Source organism: Protomyctophum parallelum, assembly GCF_964188405.1.
Source record: "Protomyctophum parallelum genome assembly, chromosome: 1".
NCBI lineage: Eukaryota > Metazoa > Chordata > Actinopteri > Myctophiformes > Myctophidae > Protomyctophum > Protomyctophum parallelum.
This window is the reverse complement of record NC_139697.1, coordinates 97,094,652-97,114,851: the sequence shown is the minus strand read 5'-3', so window position 1 is coordinate 97,114,851 and position 20,200 is coordinate 97,094,652. Positions and strand designations below refer to the sequence as shown.

The 20,200-nt window shown below is 44.4% G+C and overlaps 1 protein-coding gene across 1 annotated transcript in view; it reads left to right on the top strand.

Annotated features, from left to right (window-relative positions):
* The window catches only part of LOC310866868 (voltage-gated potassium channel subunit beta-2-like), a gene marked incomplete at both ends in the record, with an annotated part of 126,694 nt that extends 118,967 nt beyond the window's left edge, over positions 1-7,727 (top strand). Inside the window, 3 exon segments of the mRNA XM_083776648.1 lie at positions 1,641-1,660; positions 1,662-1,730; positions 7,638-7,727. Of these exon segments, the coding sequence (XP_083632774.1) occupies positions 1,641-1,660; positions 1,662-1,730; positions 7,638-7,727 (179 nt within the window).
* Between the last annotated feature and the right edge of the window lie 12,473 nt (positions 7,728-20,200).

Here is a 20,200-nt window from a genome sequence, read left to right as displayed (position 1 = left end):
AATGGTAATTGAATGGGGCTATGGGGTGTTGTGCTAATTCGCTTATTTCCATCGCTCAAAATTATAATTTCTTTGTATATATCCTCTCTTCATAATGTAAATAATATCCCAAGCGGCACACTTTACTACTTCTTTCGATGGAAATAAGCGAACTAGCATAACACCCCATAGCCCCATTCAATTCCCATTCAATTCTAGCATTCTAGCATGGAATTCTCCTTTAATGGATGTGGAACTCCTGCATGTGGTTATACACTCGTGCACTCAGAGTTCCAATTAAAGCTGCAAATGTGGAACTTATTTTTGATGAAATAAAGTGCTATATTTTAACTATTATGTAATACATCCGGTATGCTCTTCTATTGTATTGGTTCTCAAAGTGGGGTCCGGGGACCCCTAGGGGTACATGAGGGAGTTCCAGGGGGTCACATATAGCTAAATTAGATAACTTCGTTATGAACCAAATGTACACTTTAATGGGTCTGTAAAACTCTGAGATTTGTTCACTCTCAGAGTTAAATTAACAGTGGTTTTATAAGTTGGGGGTCCCAGAGATAGAATTGCCATTAAATTGGGGGGTCCATAGTCTAATGCATGCATAACTGGGTGTTCTTGAAATTAAAATGGTTGAGAATCACTGCTAGAGCCGTACGAATCCTCCCTGGTGTATCTTTTCAAATGGGGGGTCCACATACTATAGTTAAAAATAAAACTATATAAAATAGCAGATCTACAAGCTCATATCGCGCCACCGAGTGGCGCGCTACGAGCTTGTAGGTCTGCTATTTTTTTTTAATCGAAGAGCGACTGACATTTCTAGAATCTGATCTCAGGTCAGAATGGGTTCATCAGACCAGTGTGTGTCCAGTGGAAACCTCGTATGAATCTGATCTCAGGTCAGAATGGGTTAATGTCGGTTTGGGGGTCGTTGACATGACATAGTTTGAGAACCACTGTTCTATTGAGATACACTGTGTCTGGTAGGACACCTACTGGCTGACAAGTAGTACTGCAGCCTGAAGCACAACATAATTATTCTAATCTTGGAAGAGCTTGCGTGCGTGCACGTGCATGTGTGTGTGTGTGTGTGTGTGTGTGTGTGTGTGTGTGACTGTGTGTGTGTGTGTGTACGACCAGGATACCAATCTCCCATAGGATGGGAAAACGGTCCAGATTTGAGCTTTTTAAATGAACAGAGGATTGATCATGGAGAAGCATAATTGAAAACGGTGTGCAGTGACTCAGTGAGAGATATTGCTTTTTCTGCCTTCGAGTGAAAGACAGTTTATTACACAGCTAACATTATGCACTCTATTTCTGCTCTCTCTCTCTCTGTGTGTACATGTCTCTCCACCCCCTGTGGCTGTGCTCTCTCTCTCTCTCTCTCTCTGTACATGTCTCTCCACCCCGTGGCTGCTCTCTCTCTCTCTCTCTCTGTACATGTCTCTCCACCCCGTGGCTGCTCTCTCTCTATGTGTGTACATGTCTCTCCACCCCCCCTGTGGCTTCTCTCTCTCTCTCTCTCTGTATGTACATGTCTCTCCACCCCCCCTGTGGCTTCTCTCTCTCTCTCTCTCTCTCTCTCTCTCTCTCTCTCTCTCTCTCTCTCCCTCCATGTCTCTCTAATGTCTCTCGCCCAGCCTGGTGCCTGCGCAGTGAGGGGGGTGAGCAGCGTCCTGCTGGGAGTCTCCACCACGGAGCAGCTGGTGGAGAACCTTGGAGCCCTGCAGGTACTATACTGTTACCTCATTAGCTCATCCTACCAACGTTCTACCTTCTATATAATATACTGTTACCTCATTAACTCATCCTACCAACGTTCTACCTTCTATATGATATACTGTTACCTCATTAGCTCATCCTACCAACGTTCTACCTTCTATATAATATACTGTTACCTCATTAGCTCATCCTACCAACGTTCTACCTTCTATATAATATACTGTTACCTCATTAGCTCATCCTACCAACGTTCTACCTTCTATATAATATACTGTTACCTCATTAGCTCATCCTACCACGTTCTACCTTCTATATAATATACTGTTACCTCATTAGCTCATCCTACCACGTTCTACCTTCTATATAATATACTGTTACCTCATTAGCTCATCCTACCACGTTCTACCTTCTATATAATATACTGTTACCTCATTAGCTCATCCTACCACGTTCTACCTTCTATATAATATACTGTTACCTCATTAGCTCATCCTACCACGTTCTACCTTCTATATAATATAACACAACTCTCAGACTGAATCATAGAAAGCCAATGGAGTACAAGTGAGTTTTCAAACTGTGATTATTGAATTAAGAATGCATAATTTATAGCCTACTGTACATGCACACAATTGCACCCAACTGTATAGTTTGCACTTCCATTTAAAGGATATAAAAGAACTCCAAACAAATCAAACACATTTGTAACTGTAGTAAAAAAAATGAAATCCTATATATCCAATGGGTACAGAATCCAGCTGCTACACAGGATACCACACCCATCTCTCTCCAGTCTCCATGTGGTATCTGTTATAGTTTCACAATTGATTTGAGGATTTTACGGATTAGAAAAAGATAATAAGATGCTTGCCCCGATGAAGACCAGTCTGGTCCAACATGATGATTTATGTACGTAGATTACAATTTACAATTTACAATTTAGGCATTTAGCAGACGCTCTTAATCCAGAGCGACTTACATTTAAGCAAGAACAAAAGCATGGGAATACATCACATAAAAGCATTTATCATGAAACATGCGTAAGCTAAGAAAGTAACAGTGGAATATCTATATAACGAAACTATACATACACTATACATATAAACTATACATATTTACTACTATGCTATACATATGTACTATGGCGTGCTATGACTATATACAATACAATTATAGTGCTGTCTACATAACATAACATGCTATAAGTCTGTGTCAAATGCTATCTAAGTCAACAGAAATGCTATCTAAGGGGTTAGGGTAAGTGCTATGGGCCATGATGGAGTCTGAAAAGGTGGGTTTTCAGGCTAGATGTTTACGTCCTCTCCTCCGTTCGTTTTAGAGCTTTCTCTTTTTCAAGTCATGCTTCCCGTTTATCCTAGAAGCACCAATCTACGGGTTTTGAGCCTATATTATTCAGCTATTAGTGCAGATTTCCGTCTTACACAAACATATAGGGTTCCATTTTCGTCACCGCTAAAGCCCTTATCCCTAAACCTTTTTTTTTTATACTATTTTGCAAAACATTTTTGAATAGTTAAAATGGCCAGTCTACAAGCTCACAACGTGTCAATGTAAGATTGGCTAGTTGAACTATTCAAAAATGTTTTGCAAAATATAAAAAAAGGAGAAGAAGTTTAGGGATAAGGGCTTTAGCGGTGACGAAAATGGAGCCCTAAATTCCCATTGACAAGGAATTGAGAATGTACGTCATATGTAGACGAGCAAATCAGGTTAGTGTTTATTTTTATCCTACACAAACAATACATTCCCGTTGACAATGAATGGAGAATTTTACGTCATGATGATGTACAGTACGATGATAAGAACTTCTAACGGGTGTGATTCTTTTGTATCTCTATTTTTGTATCTCTTTTTTCATTTGACTTTTAACCCATTCTGAACGGGCACCCATTTTGGTGTTGGCATCATGTTATGCTTTAGCTATTGAAAAATAGCAGATCTACAAGCTCATATCGCGCCACCGAGTGGCGCGATACGAGCTTGTAGGTCTGCTATTTTTGATTAATCGAAGAACGACTGACATTTTTAGAATCTGATCTCAGGTCAGAATGGGTTCATCAGACCAGTGTGTGTCCAGTGGAAACCTCATATGAATCTGATCTCAGGTCAGAATGGGTTAAAGCCCTTCAAGGTCAGACAGCCGGCTTCCCATGCAGTTACATTAGAGATAATGTTATATGTATGAGCCTTAGATCCTCCTTAGATAGGACCCTCTTTGGTATATTCCTTAACCCATTCTGACCTGAGATCAGATTCATACGAGGTTTCCACTGGACACACACTGGTCTGATGAACCCATTCTGACCTGAGATCAGATTCTAAAAATGTCAGTCGTTCTTCGATTAAAAAAAACCCAGCAGACCTACAAGCTCGTAGCGCGCCACTCGGTGGCGCTATGAGATTGTAGATCTGCTATTTTTCAATAGCTAAAGCATAACATGATGCCGACACCAAAATGGGTGCCCGTTTAGAATGGGTTAAATCTCCTCATCATAACTTTAGAGGCACAGTGGCCACCCAGGCTTTGGTACAGTTAAGCTGCTCAGATTGGGCATAGCAAAGCCTAGGAGGAGGAGGAGGTGCTAAAATGCTAAATCTGAATCACTTCTGAAATCATATACTTTCATCTCAAGTGTATTTTTCTTATGGCGTATTATTTGGCGCCTTGCAATTCTAAGAAACGCCAATGCACCCTATTGTATCACACCCATCTCCAGTCTCCACTTGTCATCTCTTTTTATTTTTATTTTCATGATCAGTACTTTATTTTACATAAAAAGACACATAAAACATAAGACCTACAATACAAACACAAGCAACAACAGCAGAGTACGTATTCATGGATAGACAATTAAGATAGATAAGATAAACAAATAAAAATAAAAAAAGGAGAAAAAAAAGGAAAAATCAAATTTAAATGTGAAAATAGTTTACATTATTTACACGACCAAACGCAGCATCATCAACCGTATCATAATGTGTAGTAATACAATAAACGATCAAGAGGGCATTGCCTGACCATGGATCACACCAAGGGACCTGCAACATGACTGAGGAACACGTCCCACTTCAGATCATATTTATCCAACTGATTATTCATCTTAAAGGATAACCTCTCCAAAGCAGCCACAGTACCGAGCTGAGTGAACCATACATGTGCTGGAGGTAAAACCTCAGACTTCCATTCCTTAACAATGATCTTCCTGCCCACCATTAATGCTGTTTGAATCCAGTCAGCTAGAGGTGCAGGGAGGTGTTTTAGTGGCGATGGATCACCCAGAATAAAGAGAGCCGGTGTATAAGGAATATCCTGGTTTGTGATTTGCATTATATTCTCATGAATAGCACACCATAGCGTCTGTACCCTAGGGCACTCCCATAATACATGAATAAGTGTACCGAGGTCCTCACTTGTTATCTCTTAAGTTTGACAAAAGTATTTAAAGATTTTTCTCCGGGTGACTTTTAAAAAGCCCTGCTAGGACAGACAGGCTCCCCAGACAGTGACATTTTAGATAAGCCGTTTAGATCCTCTCTTTGTTCCTCAAAAAGCCTATTCATACTCCAGTTCTAGGCGATAAGGTGACCCCCTAAAGACTACATACGTGTGCATGTGTTTGGTCCGACAGGCATTAGTCCGACACGCTAACCTCACGGGGAAGCCACGCGTGTGTCTTAACCGGCAACGCATGTCGGGAGCAACCAATGAGTCTTAACTCTTAACCAGCCACGCATACGTCTTAACCAGAAACCCATGGTGTGTCTTAACCAGCCACTAATGTCTGTGTTCAGTGGCGCTGTAAGGCGCTCATAATAAAGTGCGGGGATATTTTCATTTTTTCCCACGAGCCACGCAGGTATCTGCTGTTTAAATAGATAAATAGTGTGGGGACATTCAGACACAAATAACCCCCCCCCCCCCCCCGGCACACATATATGCCTGTGTTGGACTGTTATTACGTCTGACCAACGTATGTGCGTCGAAAACTACAACGTGACGTCCTGCCGACCCATGTTTCTATGTCAGTGGTTCTCAACTATTTAACGTCAAGGACCCCAAAAATGATCTGTTTTTGGCTGCCGACCCCCCCCAAATATGTTGTTCCAGGGGACCTCACCAGAAGCAAAGATTTGACTGACTAGACGCTCGGAGCCGCGCTATGAGCTTGTAGATCTGATATTCTTATAATAGCTAAAGTACAGTATAACATAAATAATGCTTACTAACACTAAAAGGGGTTCCCGCCCCTTAATGCCCAGCCTGAGAAGCTACAGTATGGTTAGCGACATCAGTGCCTTTCTTATGAAAACATGCTTTCATGTCAAGTCCGTAGTTCTTTTCGTATTTGGCCTCTTGTGTCAGTTTTAATTTGATTTTAATTAATGTTATTTTATCTTCTGATTTTACTCAGCCGTTGTAGGGTTTATCTTGATGTTCTTTCTTCTCTTTTTTTTTACCTTGTTCTGTTCTGTAAAGCACGTTGTAGTGATCACACATGTATAGTGCAAAAGGCGTCCGCTTTTGAAAGGCGATGGTCAGGGAGCTTTCTTTTTGGGGGGGGGGGGGGGGGGGCAGACTTTCAAAAGCTGAGAATAGTAGAAGACCCCTTAACAACTCTAACAATCACAATGAATTGTGTCTCAGAGATTGCTGGGCTCATCCCTATATCTGCAGCAGGTCTGCTTAGCCTGAAGTATAAGCTTTAACCCATTCTTACCGGGCACCCATTTTGGTGTCAGCATCATGTTATGCTTTAGCTATTGAAAAATAGCAGATCTACAAGCTCATATCGCGCCACCGAGTGGCGCGATATGAGCTTGTAGATCTGCTATTTTTGAAAAAAATCGAAGAACGACTGACATTTTTAGAATCTGATCTCAGGTCAGAATGGGTTAATCAGACCAGTGTGTGTCCAGTGGAAACCTCATATGAATCTGATCTCAGGTCAGAATGGGTTCGTCAGACCAGTGTGTGTCCGGCGGAAACCTCGTATGAATCTGATCTCAGGTCAGAATGGGTTAAATAAAACAAAAGCTGTGCCTTGTGCAGCGGACAGACAGAGCTCCTGGACCCAGGAGGGTGCATGTGATAGCTGTGATGTGTCCTGTATCGCTGTCGGGGGTGCAGGATGAAAACGCTTTCATTTTCGACGGAAAAAAGGTTTGGTTCTAGGCAGCTTCATGTTCATGACAGGTCGACACAGCGTTACAGACCACCATGGATGGAGGGGCGGGGGAGCTCTGATGTGAGTCAGTTGTGAGTGAGTTCCACAGTGAACACTAACATCAAGAAATAGGAATTTAAACAATTTCAAAAAGGTAGCACAAACAAAAAAAAAGATATAAGGTTTTATTCATTCTATCGCGACTAGCGGCGGAAACCGCGGTGGGCCGTCTAACACAGGATCTTCTCTTAGAAGTGGACGGGATGATGAGTTATTAATGTTTTAAGATTTTCATTCTCGTCGGCTAAACAGGGGGGGGGGGGGGACATTTTCGATGACGTCCCACTGTTACGTCGAGTATTGCGCAGCAGGCGCTCCCAGGCTGTGGGGCGATGCGATCGGTGTTCATATCAATAAACTTCATCTTTTGGATAAAACCTCGTCCTGGGTGCTGGTTGTTACTAATAGAAAGGCCGGTGAACTTAGTCCTGGGCTATTGGGGTGTTAAGAGATGGAAATGTCAATGTGAGTACTTTGTCCGCCATTTATTACATTTTTGGAAGTGCTACCTTTTTGGAATTGTTTTAAAATTCCTATTTTTTTGTGTATACTATATATATGTATACTGGATTTGGGTTTAGCACTCCACTGAAAGCCATTGCTGATGCACAACCTCTTTTTCTCAATTACCAACACCTGTCCTTTTTCTTTTCTTTGAATGTTTTGCAGATTCTGTCCCAAATGACTCCGCAAACTGTGACCGAGATCGACGCCCTGCTGGGAAACAAGCCGCACTCCAAGAAAGAGTCCCGTGCATGAAGACAGGAACAAACACAAACTACCAAAAAAGACAGAAAACGATGATGATGACGACGGAGAAACATCGCTTTTTTTCGCTCAGCTGTGTACTCGAAAACTTGCATGTCCTATATATGTGCGCATATCCCATGCTGCGCATATTATACATCCTATCATGTATGGAAAATAATAATAGTAATATTATCAACAAAGCAAATCTTTCATTGTGCAAAACGGAAGAGGAAAAAAAAGCAAACACAAAGCCAGATTAGGTCATTATTATATTTACTCACTGCCGAATGGATAGTTCCACAGACTAAAATACTCCTATGCTAGAGACAGGGGAGGCCAACGCAAGACAAAGCACCAGGGATCGACCCACAGAGTTTGAGACAGAGAGAGAATGGACCCTACATCTCATCACATAGTTTGAATAGACTGAGAGAGAGACATTAAAAGACTTTGAAGAGGTCGAATGGACCCTATATCTCATCACATAGTTTGATAGACTGAGAGAGAGACATTAAAAGACTTTGAAGAGGTCGAATGGACCCTATATCTCATCACATAGTTTGATAGACAGAGAGAGAGACATTAAAAGACTTTGAAGAGGTCGAATGGACCCTATATCTCATCACATAGTTTGATAGACAGAGAGAGACATTAAAAGACTTTGAAGAGGTCGAATGGACCCTATATCTCATCACATAGTTTGATAGACGGAGAGAGAGACATTAAAAGACTTTGAAGAGGTCGAATGGACCCTATATCTCATCACTTCGGCTTGGTCTCGGGGGGCGAAGAAGAGAAGACGTTCCACACGGAGGAGCGAGCGATGCCTCGAACTGTGCGAAAGGTCGCTGGAAATACGATTCCCCCCCACCCCACCTCCCTCCCTCCCTCCCTCCCTCCCTCCCTCCCCGCCGTAGCTGAACTGCCATTCTGCGCTGTACGTCGATGCTTGGCTCCCAACGAGAGAGAGAGAGAGAGAGAGAGACACAGATATAGAGAGAAAGTTCAATCGGGACACGGAAAGTATTACAATATTAAAGTATATAGTGTTGTCAAGCTGTGTTCTTGGAGGGTTTTTGAACGGAATCCAAAACAAACTCAAAAGGTCGCAGACCGAGGCGATGTCAAGTTTAGAGTGCCTGTATGTTTTCTTTTTGTTTTGTATTTTTGGATCAGTGGTGTACCGTTTCTGGCATTTCATCTCCCCTGTACGTGAGAGTGTGTGCGCGCAGGCGCACGTGCGTGAGAGTGTGTGCACGCAGGCGCACGTGCGTGCGTGTGTGTGCGCGTGCGTGCGTGCTATCGTCCTGCCTTTGTCCCACTTATGTTCTGGGTTGAGGGCAGTGCATGCGGTTATGGTAAGAACAAAAAACAAAGAACTTACAGTACTGTATACAGTAAGGATTCCAGAGATATTTTTTTTGGGGGGGGGGGGGGGTGGAACACACACTTTATTGGTAATGGAATTATTTATTTTTTGAAATTTTGATGGATGCCGATACGGTAGCAACAGAGTTTAATTTACAGCTGTCTTAAGTTGTATAAACCGTTAATATGAGAGGAGATCAAACCTTTTGGAAGGAAAACAGTGAATGTCACAAGTAGCATTTCACAGCTTCACGTACAGTACGCAACAACTACAGTGGAATAACTTACATCTTCTCTTTGTGTGTGTACTGTATGTGTGTGTGTGTGTGTGTGTGTGTGTGTGTGTGTGTGTGTGTGTGTGTGTGTGTGTGTGTGTGTATATATACTGTGCGCATGACCCTTTAAAGAAAGAAATTGCCCAAATGTAGGGTCTAACCGTGGCATGGCTTTGATGTAGATATCGCTGTGCCGTTGTGAAGCCATCTTTTTTTACTCTAAATCATGGTCTTAAATCAGGGGTCTTCAACAGGGGGTCCGGGACACCTAGGGGGGGTCCTCAGATACTACAGGGGGTCCGGGACACCTAGGGGGGGTCCTCAGATACTACAGGGGGTCCGGGACACCTAGGGGGGGTCCTCAGAGAAACTACAGGGGGTCCGGGACACCTAGGGGGGGGGGGGGGTCCTCAGAGATACTACAGGGGGTCCGGGACACCTAGGGGGGGGGGGGGTCCTCAGAGAAACTACAGGGGGTCCGGGACACCTAGGGGGGGGGGGGGTCCTCAGAGAAACTACAGGGGGTCCGGGACACCTAGGGGGGGGGGGGGTCCTCAGAGAAACTACAGGGGGTCCGGGACACCTAGGGGGGGGGGGGGTCCTCAGAGAAACTACAGGGGGTCCGGGACACCTAGGGGGGGGGGGGGTCCTCAGAGATACTACAGGGGGTCCGGGACACCTAGGGGGGGGGGGGGGTCCTCAGAGATACTACAGGGGGTCCGGGACACCTAGGGGGGGGGGGGGGTCCTCAGATACTACAGGGGGTCCGGGACACCTAGGGGGGGTCCTCAGATATACTACAGGGGGTCCGGGACACCTAGGGGGGGGGGGGGTCCTCAGAGATACTACAGGGGGTCCGGGACACCTAGGGGGGGGGGGGGGTCCTCAGATACTACAGGGGGTCCGGGACACCTAGGGGGGGTCCTCAGAGAAACTACAGGGGGTCCGGGACACCTAGGGGGGGGGGGGGTCCTCAGAGAAACTACAGGGGGTCCGGGACACCTAGGGGGGGGGGGGGGTCCTCAGAGATACTACAGGGGGTCCGGGACACCTAGGGGGGGGGGGGGTCCTCAGATACTACAGGGGGTCCGGGACACCTAGGGGGGGGGGGGGTCCTCAGATACTACAGGGGGTCCGGGACACCTAGGGGGGGTCCTCAGATATACTACAGGGGGTCCGGGACACCTAGGGGGGGTCCTCAGATATACTACAGGGGGTCCGGGACACCTAGGGGGGGTCCTCAGAGAAACTACAGGGGGTCCGGGACACCTAGGGGGGGGGGGGGGTCCTCAGAGATACTACAGGGGGTCCGGGACACCTAGGGGGGGGGGGGGTCCTCAGAGAAACTACAGGGGGTCCGGGACACCTAGGGGGGGGGGGGGTCCTCAGATACTACAGGGGGTCCGGGACACCTAGGGGGGGTCCTCAGAGAAACTACAGGGGGTCCGGGACACCTAGGGGGGGTCCTCAGAGAAACTACAGGGGGTCCGGGACACCTAAGGGGGGTCCTCAGAGATACTACAGGGGGTCCGGGACACCTAGGGGGGGTCCTCAGATACTACAGGGGGTCCGGGACACCTAGGGGGGGTCCTCAGAGATACTACAGGGGGTCCGGGACACCTAGGGGGGGTCCTCAGATACTACAGGGGGTCCGGGACACCTAGGGGGGGTCCTCAGATACTACAGGGGGTCCGGGACACCTAGGGGGGTCCTCAGATACTACAGGGGGTCCGGGACACCTAGGGGGGGTCCTCAGATACTACAGGGGGTCTGGGACACCTAGGGGGGGTCCTCAGAGATACTACAGGGGGTCTGGGACACCTAGGGGGGTCCTCAGATACTACAGGGGGTCCGGGACACCTAGGGGGGGTCCTCAGAGAAACTACAGGGGGTCCGGGACACCTAGGGGGGGTCCTCAGAGAAACTACAGGGGGTCCGGGACACCTAGGGGGGTCCTCAGATACTACAGGGGGTCCGGGACACCTAGGGGGGGTCCTCAGAGAAACTACAGGGGGTCCGGGACACCTAGGGGGGGTCCTCAGAGAAACTACAGGGGGTCCGGGACACCTAGGGGGGTCCTCAGATACTACAGGGGGTCCGGGACACCTAGGGGGGGTCCTCAGAGAAACTACAGGGGGTCCGGGACACCTAGGGGGGGTCCTCAGATACTACAGGGGGTCCGGGACACCTAGGGGGGGTCCTCAGAGAAACTACAGGGGGTCCGGGACACCTAGGGGGGTCCTCAGAGAAACTACAGGGGGTCGGGACACCTAGGGGGGGTCCTCAGAGACACTACAGGGGGTCCGGGACACCTAGGGGGGGGGTCCTCAGAGATACTACAGGGGGTCCGGGACACCTAGGGGGGGTCCTCAGAGAAACTACAGGGGGTCCGCCAAATCATTGTGTGATAGCCAGGAACTTTATTTTTTTATAATTTTTACATGACACACTTGAACCCTCGGATCCCAATTCTGGGGGGGGGGGGGGACAGATTAGACAAACATAGCAGATCTACAAGCTCACAACATGTCACAGTACAGTATGTTATGAGCTTGTAGATCGGGCTATTCGGGGGAAGCTATAAGGGCGTCCTTGGCCCTGAAAAACGTTGAAGACCCCCTGATCTAAGTGGTCTCTTAAGTGGCAGGCGGTTGGATGCAGGTATCTGTACATACAGGTGAGGGGAGAGGGGAGAGGACACACCTTTATCACTTTAACCCATTCTGACCTGAGATCAGATTCATACGAGGTTTCCGCCGGACACACACTGGTCCTGATGAACCCATTCTGACCTGAGATCAGATTCTAAAAATGTCAGTCGCTCTTCGATTTTTCAAAAATAGCAGACCTACAAGCTCGTATCGCGCCACTCGGTGGCGCGATATGAGCTTGTAGATCTGCTATTTCTGAAGCCACGTCAGAGACACAGACACAGACAGACAGACAGACAGACAGACAGACAGACAGACAGACAGACAGACAGACAGACAGACAGACAGACAGACAGACAGACAGACAGACAGACAGACAGACAGACAGACAGACAGACAGACAGACAGACGTGACAACCTGTCCATAATGTGGCATCGGTAAAAAAAGAAAAGCTGAAATCACGTAAAAACAAAGATGCCAAATGTCGAAAAGAGAAAACTCTTTGTTTGTTGTCCTAAAAATCACAGCTTTGACCTTTGGGGGAAAAAAAAGTCAGCATTTGATAGACTGAGACACAGGGTTGTTTGGACACTCATAGATTTTAATATAAAGATGTGTTTATGAAATGTGATGTGACTGAGAATTAGAAGTGTTCAATTTTTTTTATATATATATTTTTTAGAACACAATGATTTGGTATTTGTATGTTTTTCTCTTTTCAATTAATTTTTTTCACCATAATTCTGTCGTTGGTTTAGTTTAGTTAGTTCGTTTTTTTTTTTTTTACCCATCAATGTGATGTAATGACATTGTCTTTGTTCCCGTTGGTTTGTAGGTACGGAGGTGCATTTCATGTCGTCGACTTGTTTAGGATATTTACATTTTCTTAGCAGTATGAGAAGTGAAGGCAAAACTTAATTTCCTCGCCCTTTGCGTGATTTCCCATGAAAAACGGGTGCATTTTGATAGCCTAATAGTTGTTTAGGTTGGTTGAAGAGCGTAAAATGATGCTATGTTCACATTATGGCAGCAACACGAGTTACTAAAGGACCAGGCGTGTGCATGGCCAGATAAAAACATAGAACATAACTGGTCGAATGAGTTCAAACCAGCTCGGCATTTGTTTGTAGCTTGTCAGACTGTAGGTCTGTGTCTTCAACGTCGCTGGCTTCCATTGAAAACGGCTTGTAGCCAGTGTCTCTTTGTCGCTCCCAGTGTGAACGCAGCATAAAGGGTGCATGTCTCTTTGTCGCTCCCAGTGTGAACGCAGCATAAAGGGTGCATGTCTCTTTGTCGCTCCCAGTGTGAACGCAGCACAAAGGGGCCTTGCAAGCGTGAAGTGAGGAACGCAGGCGTTGTTGCCTGGATCAACACAGGTCTCCTCCAGGTCTGTTGAAGAGGGGCGCGACAACGCAAGCGTAAAAAAAAAAGCACACCAGTGTGAACCAAGTGGTGCAACTCCCATCTATTGGTTCTCTGTATCGTTCCAATTTGTATCATTCCAATTTCTTCTCTGTATCGTTTGCGTCCAGCAGGTGGCAGCCATGTCACATACTTCTCTCGTTCCAATTTCACGCATGCGCACACCACTCGTGCTCACACAGGTACACAAACAGGTACATGGACATTGCATGCTGGATGTAGAAGTGGTTGCACCACTTAAAAAGCTAAACAGGTCTGGTGAGTCGCGGGTGTGTGCACGTAACGAGAACACACGCAACAAATTCACGGTGACCGCGCTCACGTAAATACGCTTGCGTTGTCGCAAGTTCATTGAAAATGAACTATAGGCGTGTTTTATCGCTCCCCGTTTGCACGGCCCTTAAAGGGATTGTGACATTAAAAAAAAGGTTTTAGAATTGTTCTTGTTTTTTTTAGGTTTTCTAATCTCAATTGCACCCAAAAAACATGAACTTTTAACATTCAGTAGATTTTCTGTGATCTGGGGTTTTCTGGCTCAAACAGGTGCTCTGATTTGCCGGCAGTAAGTGACATCACTTACTGCAAATCCCATATATGTCAATGGGATTTGCCAGCAGATGTCACTGTTTCACTGTGTTGCCTGTTTTCATTGTAGCTCAAAAGACCCAAAAAAACCCAAAGAAAACTTCAGACCACAGAAAATCCACTGAATGTTCAAAGTTCAGGTTTTTTGGGTGTAATTGAGGTCATAAAACCTAAAAGAAAAAAGAAAAATAAAGAAAAATGAATGTCATAAAACCTTTAACAGATATTGTAAATAGGTTTAACCGGTTGTCATGAGATGATGAATGGAAAACAAAGAAGGCTGAAATGTATGTGGTTCATGACGGAATTCTTGAAAGGGGGAAAAGGCTTTGTGACTCTTTGACGTATGTTTATATGTACAGTTCTACTGAAGGTAGCTGCCAATGTACATTTATAACTTCAATCAAACCCTGACACTGTAACTTTGCCTGCATAACTTATATTTTATTGTCTTGCAAAACAATGGAGAAAAAAAAAGAAAAGATAAAAAAAACGACAACCTGAACAGAATGTATCGTGGTTTCTGCTTTCAATCCTTATCTACTGTACAGCGGAGGTTCCCAAAGTGGGGTCCGGGGACCCCCAGGGGTCCTTGAGGGAGTTCCAGGGGGTCCCCAGCTAAATGATAGTTAGGGACCAAATGGACCCTTATGGGGACTGTAACTCAGAGAGTTAAATTAACATTGATTGTACGATATATGTTGGGGTCCCAGAGATAGAAAAGCCATTAAATGTGGGGTCCGTCCCGTAGCCTAAAGCATATCGTTGGTCAAACTGGGGGTGCTCGAGATGAAAATGGTTGAGAATCAGTATATGCTAGAACCATAATAAAAATCTTCTCTTATGGAGGGGTCCCTGGCATATCTTTTCAAATGGGAGGTCTGCAGGCTAATAGATGCCGATTTAGGGGACCTCAACATGAAAAGGTTGATCTAGATTCTACAGTATCAGAGAAATCTGCCCTTACAGAGAAAACGCACAATATTGGGGTAGCCTAATGGATTACATAATACGTTAAATTATGGGGGCGGCGGTGGCTCAGGGGTAGAGTGCCTGGATGGTAACCGTAAGGTTGCCAGTTCGAGCCCGGGCTCCCCCAGAGTTACTGTCGAAGTGTCCTTGAGCAAGACACTGAACCCCTAATGGCTCCCGATGTGCTAGTTGGTGCCTTGCATGGTTTCCGCTGCCATCGGTGTATGAATGGGTGAATGTAATGCACAATCTCTGTAAAGCGCCTTGGATAAAGGCGCTATATAAATGCACCATTTACCATTTATGCAACAGGTCGTTTCGAGGAAGCAATCTGATTGGTTGAAACAGCCTTCTAGCAGGTTCAAACGAGCACCGCTCCACACCTAATCAAAACAAAGAATTCAGCTGCTCTGTTCTCCCAGAGCGCAGCAAACACGGTGGCTATAGGCTAGCTAGTTTCTTGGGACATTTGTGGTCGTAGTGACTACATCTGTCATTAACCCATTCTGACCTGAGATCAGATTCTAAAAATGTCTTCTTTTCTACATCCTGACAGTTTTCTGAAAAAGCTGTTTCTATGTCAGTCCTTTGATTTTTCAAAAATAGCAGACCTACAAGCTCTTAGCGCGCTAGGAGCTTGTAGATCTGCTATTTTTCAATAGCTAAAGCATAACATAATGCTAACACCAAAAGGGGTTCCCGCGCAAAATGGGTTAAAAAAATGTTTTTTCAGCTATGTTCTTAGTTTTAGTTGTATAATTGCAATATTACAGTGATGCCTGCGGAACTCGACTACGTCTCGTTCCTGACCGCATCACTGTCGTGGCAATAATCACGTTAAACCACACCCTCTCACCTATGTTATGCTTTAGCTATTTAAAAATAGCAGACCTACAAGCTCGTAGCGCGCCACCGAGTGGCGCGCTACGAGCTTGTAGGTCTGCTATTTTTGAAAAATCGAAGAACGACTGACATAGAAACATAGCTTTATCAGAAAACTGTCATTTTCAAACAGACATTTTTAGAATCTGATCTCAGGTCAGAATGGGTTAAGCAGTGGTTCTCGAAGTGGGATCCGGGGACCCCCACAGGGGTCCTTGAGGGAGTTCCAGGAGGTCCCCAGCAAAGTAGTTATAATGGGCTACTGTATAATATCAAAATGTAAGTTGAACCGCTTTGACCCTATACACACACACACACACACACACACATTTATATTTGTACACACACGCAAGTTCAACACAACCTCACAACGATAGCCATTCATTACAGTTCATCATCGGCTGTTGCGTGGAAACCTCATATGTCCAAAGTCCAAAAACGTGTCACTTTTCAGGACACACATTGAAAACCATCACAAAGTGGCAGATCTACAACAAGCCCAAAACAAGGTCATAACACGTTGAAATATGGAGATTTCTGTGTGGAGTTTGCATGTTCTCCCCGTGTCCCCTAGGGTAGGTACCCTCACAAAAACATGCAGTAATCCTGGTCTCTAAACTGCCTCCCCCTGGCCAGCCGGGACGCCTGATGGAGGGGAAAGGAACTGGTTGGAATAACGTGCTCCTTCCACGCGCTACGTCCAACCAGGAAAGGAGCAACTTGGACACTCAAGCATGAAGGAAGCATGAGTTAAGTTCGTTGCTCTCCCTAGGTTGGCGGAGGGTGTGTAGAGCCCAGGATCACATCACAGGATGATTGACACAGGGGTGAAAAATGGGTTACAAAATCGTGGGACAAAAAATATAAATTATAAAAAAAGAAATATGGAGATAAGAAGCTTTCGGCCCTGACGGCAAACGTTAATATTATGCAACATTAACTCACATCTATACAGAAGATAAGACGATCACAAGTTGATTTGTTTTATTTACAGACATACGTGACACATTAATCCATGCTTTGATAAGAGTCCAAAAATTAAAAAACGGGGACGGTCACATAAGGAGCAGGACGTCAATGGACTGGTCATGTGGCTTGAATGACCTAGAATATGTCTTTGATGTTTTCATTTGTTTTTATTCTTATTTCATGTATTTAAAAGGCTTAGTTTTAGTTATAGTATTATAGTTAGTTGTATTAATTATAATATTATGGGGGTAGTCGGGGACCATATTCAACAAGCTCAGAAAACGCTGGAGATTTCTGTGGAATACAAAAAAATAAAAAAGAACTATCGATATTTTCTCTACGATTGTTTATTTGTTTGTTTGTTTTATAAAAACACACACAATACAGTCTCAGTTAGTTATAACTGAAACAGGTCAGATATGACAAATAACACAAAGCATTTACCGGTACTCACGCTGCACGTATTGAACAATTTTATACTTTCAAAGATTTTTTTAAATAGCAGATCTAAGCTTGTTGATAACCAGAATATAAGAAGTGAAGAAGTGAAGAAGGGAGGCATTCTATCGCTTGAATTCTATGTATTTTGCGAAGGGGAAAAAAGATAAATCAGAGATGTGTCCAGTTCAAATGGCCCATAACTATAAAACATACGTTTTTTTATGTTTAATAGTATAATCTAAGAGTCTTAAGAGCAGACGACATACATATTGAATGTGGTAGACATCCCATTTCGTAATGAAAACCCTGCATAATACAGTAGCATAGTGCACATTATTAATTTAACCCATTCTGAACGGGAACCCATTTTGGTGTTAGCATCATGTTATGCTTTAGCTATTGAAAAATAGCAGATCTACAAGCTCATATCGCGCCACCGAGTGGCGCGATACGAGCTTGTAGGTCTGCTATTTTTGAAAAATCGAAGACACTTTTAGAATCTGATCTCAGGTCAGAATGGGTTAATAATGAAACTGTCAGGATGTAATAGACATTTTTAGAATCTGATCTCAGGTCAGAATGGGTTAAATCTGGCATTGCAGGTCACATTTAACAGCGAGAGAGAGAGAGAGAGAGAGAGAGAGAGAGAGAGAGAGAGAGAGAGAGAGAGAGAGAGAGAGAGAGGGAGAGAGAGAGAGAGAGATAGATAGAGAGAGAGAGAGAGAGAGAGAGAGAGAGAGAGAGAGAGAGAGAGAGAGAGGCCGACGACAGCAGCGGGGAGAAAACTCAACCGCGACACATCGGCTTTGGTTTAACATTTAAGCGTTTGGCACACATTATTATTGGACAAGCACAGCGCCGGGTGGTGACAGGTCACACACTGGGCCCCGTGGATTACCCAGCACGGGAACCCCTTTGGGGGTTTTAATAAGGATTATGTTATACTTACTTTATAGCTATTGAAAAACAGCAAATCTGCAAGCCAATAGCGCACACGGAGTGCCACGCTACGAGCTTGTAGATCTACAAGCTTGTAGTGTGGCACTCATTTGTAGAATCTGTTCTCAGTCCTGAAGCAAAAATAAAATCAGAAGCACTGTTGCTGATCAGTAATTCTTTTTTTTTAAATGCCCAAATGTATGATCATTTTCGCCATATTATCTCAAACAAGGGTGTGGAATTTACTAAATTAATTCCCTGGCGCTTCTGAATTTAGTGGAAATACGTCAGTAAATCTGACCCTAGATCAGTACCTGGAGGCATTTAAAAGCATCACGTCTTTCCAGTGCAGTTCCAGGCTTTATAGGTTGTGTGACAGTAAAGTGTAAGATTCAAGGTAGCATCTGTGATGCATTCTTCTTTAGTTGAGACATAATATTGGTCCGACTGTCATTAGACCGACAACCTATACCTCAAACCCTAACCTAAACATAACCGCAAGCAAGGGAGCAGCGCATGTTCCACCGCATGTCCGACAATTCATTCCGCATGTCGATATGTTGGTGTGTCTATCTGCACGTGCATTCCCCCCCCCCCCCCCCCCACACACACACACACACACACACACACTAGCACTGTGTGTCCTGTGTGCACAGTATGTAACAGTCCTTATGTTTTAGTGATATTGTTCTAAATCTATCTTCTTTCTGTTCCTCCAACTAGAAATTGCATATTGAGGCTTTTTAAGATTATTCAGTTTATATTAGGGGTTTTATGGAAGATGCTTCTGAACATATTATATTCTATGTCTAATTCAAATACCGTTTAATCTTGAAATAATCCAATAACAGGAAATATCTAGTAATCAACAAGTTTGTGGGTTTGTAGCTATTTGAAGCTACGTCGTCCGGTGCATGTCATCATGAGTCATGACATGACATGCTTCTATGCAATCCAAATGACTCAAGTGAACTTTAACCCATGTGGGACCGGCCTGTTACCGGTTTGCTACTGATCAACTGTCAATACAGGGCAGGCCACTACTAGTCCACTGAATAGCAACGCATACTATGTATGTAATGACAGAATTACAAGATCCGAGCCACTGCTGGACAGGTTGGCAGGTTAACCCATTCTGACCTGAGATCAGATTCATACGAGGTTTCCACTGGACACACACTGGTCTGATGAACCCATTCTGACCTGAGATCAGATTCTATAGCTAAAGCATAACATGATGCCAACACCAAAATGGGGGCCCGGTCAGAATGGGTTATGTATGTAATGACAGAATTACAAGATCCGAGCCACTGCTGGACAGGTTGGCAGGTTAACAACTCGACTTCTATTTTATACGGAACGGACGGTGTTGTGAAAAAAAAAAAACTGCCTTACAATGATGTATAAAAGAATAAAAAATAAACGTATACAATCTGCAAAAAGTCACACTGGGGGTTTTTGGAACGCTTCTGGAATATTGTGAAAATGTTCAACCGTTGTCGTCAGATATGGACATAGTGTATCTGAACCAGAAATGTGCACATATTGTACGGCAGGGCTAAACATGACAGAAATATATATATTCGTGTGTGTATATATATTAGGGCCGGGACTAATTGCGATTAATTTAGATTAATTAACTACAGAAAAATTTATCGCGATTAACTACAGATAAATTAATCGCACCTTTTTTTTCACCGCGGAACGTTTCTCACTGGGCGCTTTTCTATAGTACTGAAAACTGGAAATAATAAACAGTCACCCCATTTTGTGTTGCCTAGAACTGGAGGTCTGACAAAAAACAGTAACAATATGAAGTAAGTACAGCTTTGTGATGTCACTGAGATGTACTTGTTACTGTTACTATTTTTATTTCAGACCTCCAGTTCTAGGCAACACAGAATGGGGTGACTTTTATTATTATTTCCACAACAGGTATATTAATGACAGTAAAATGTTGAAAATGAGTGGTATCCT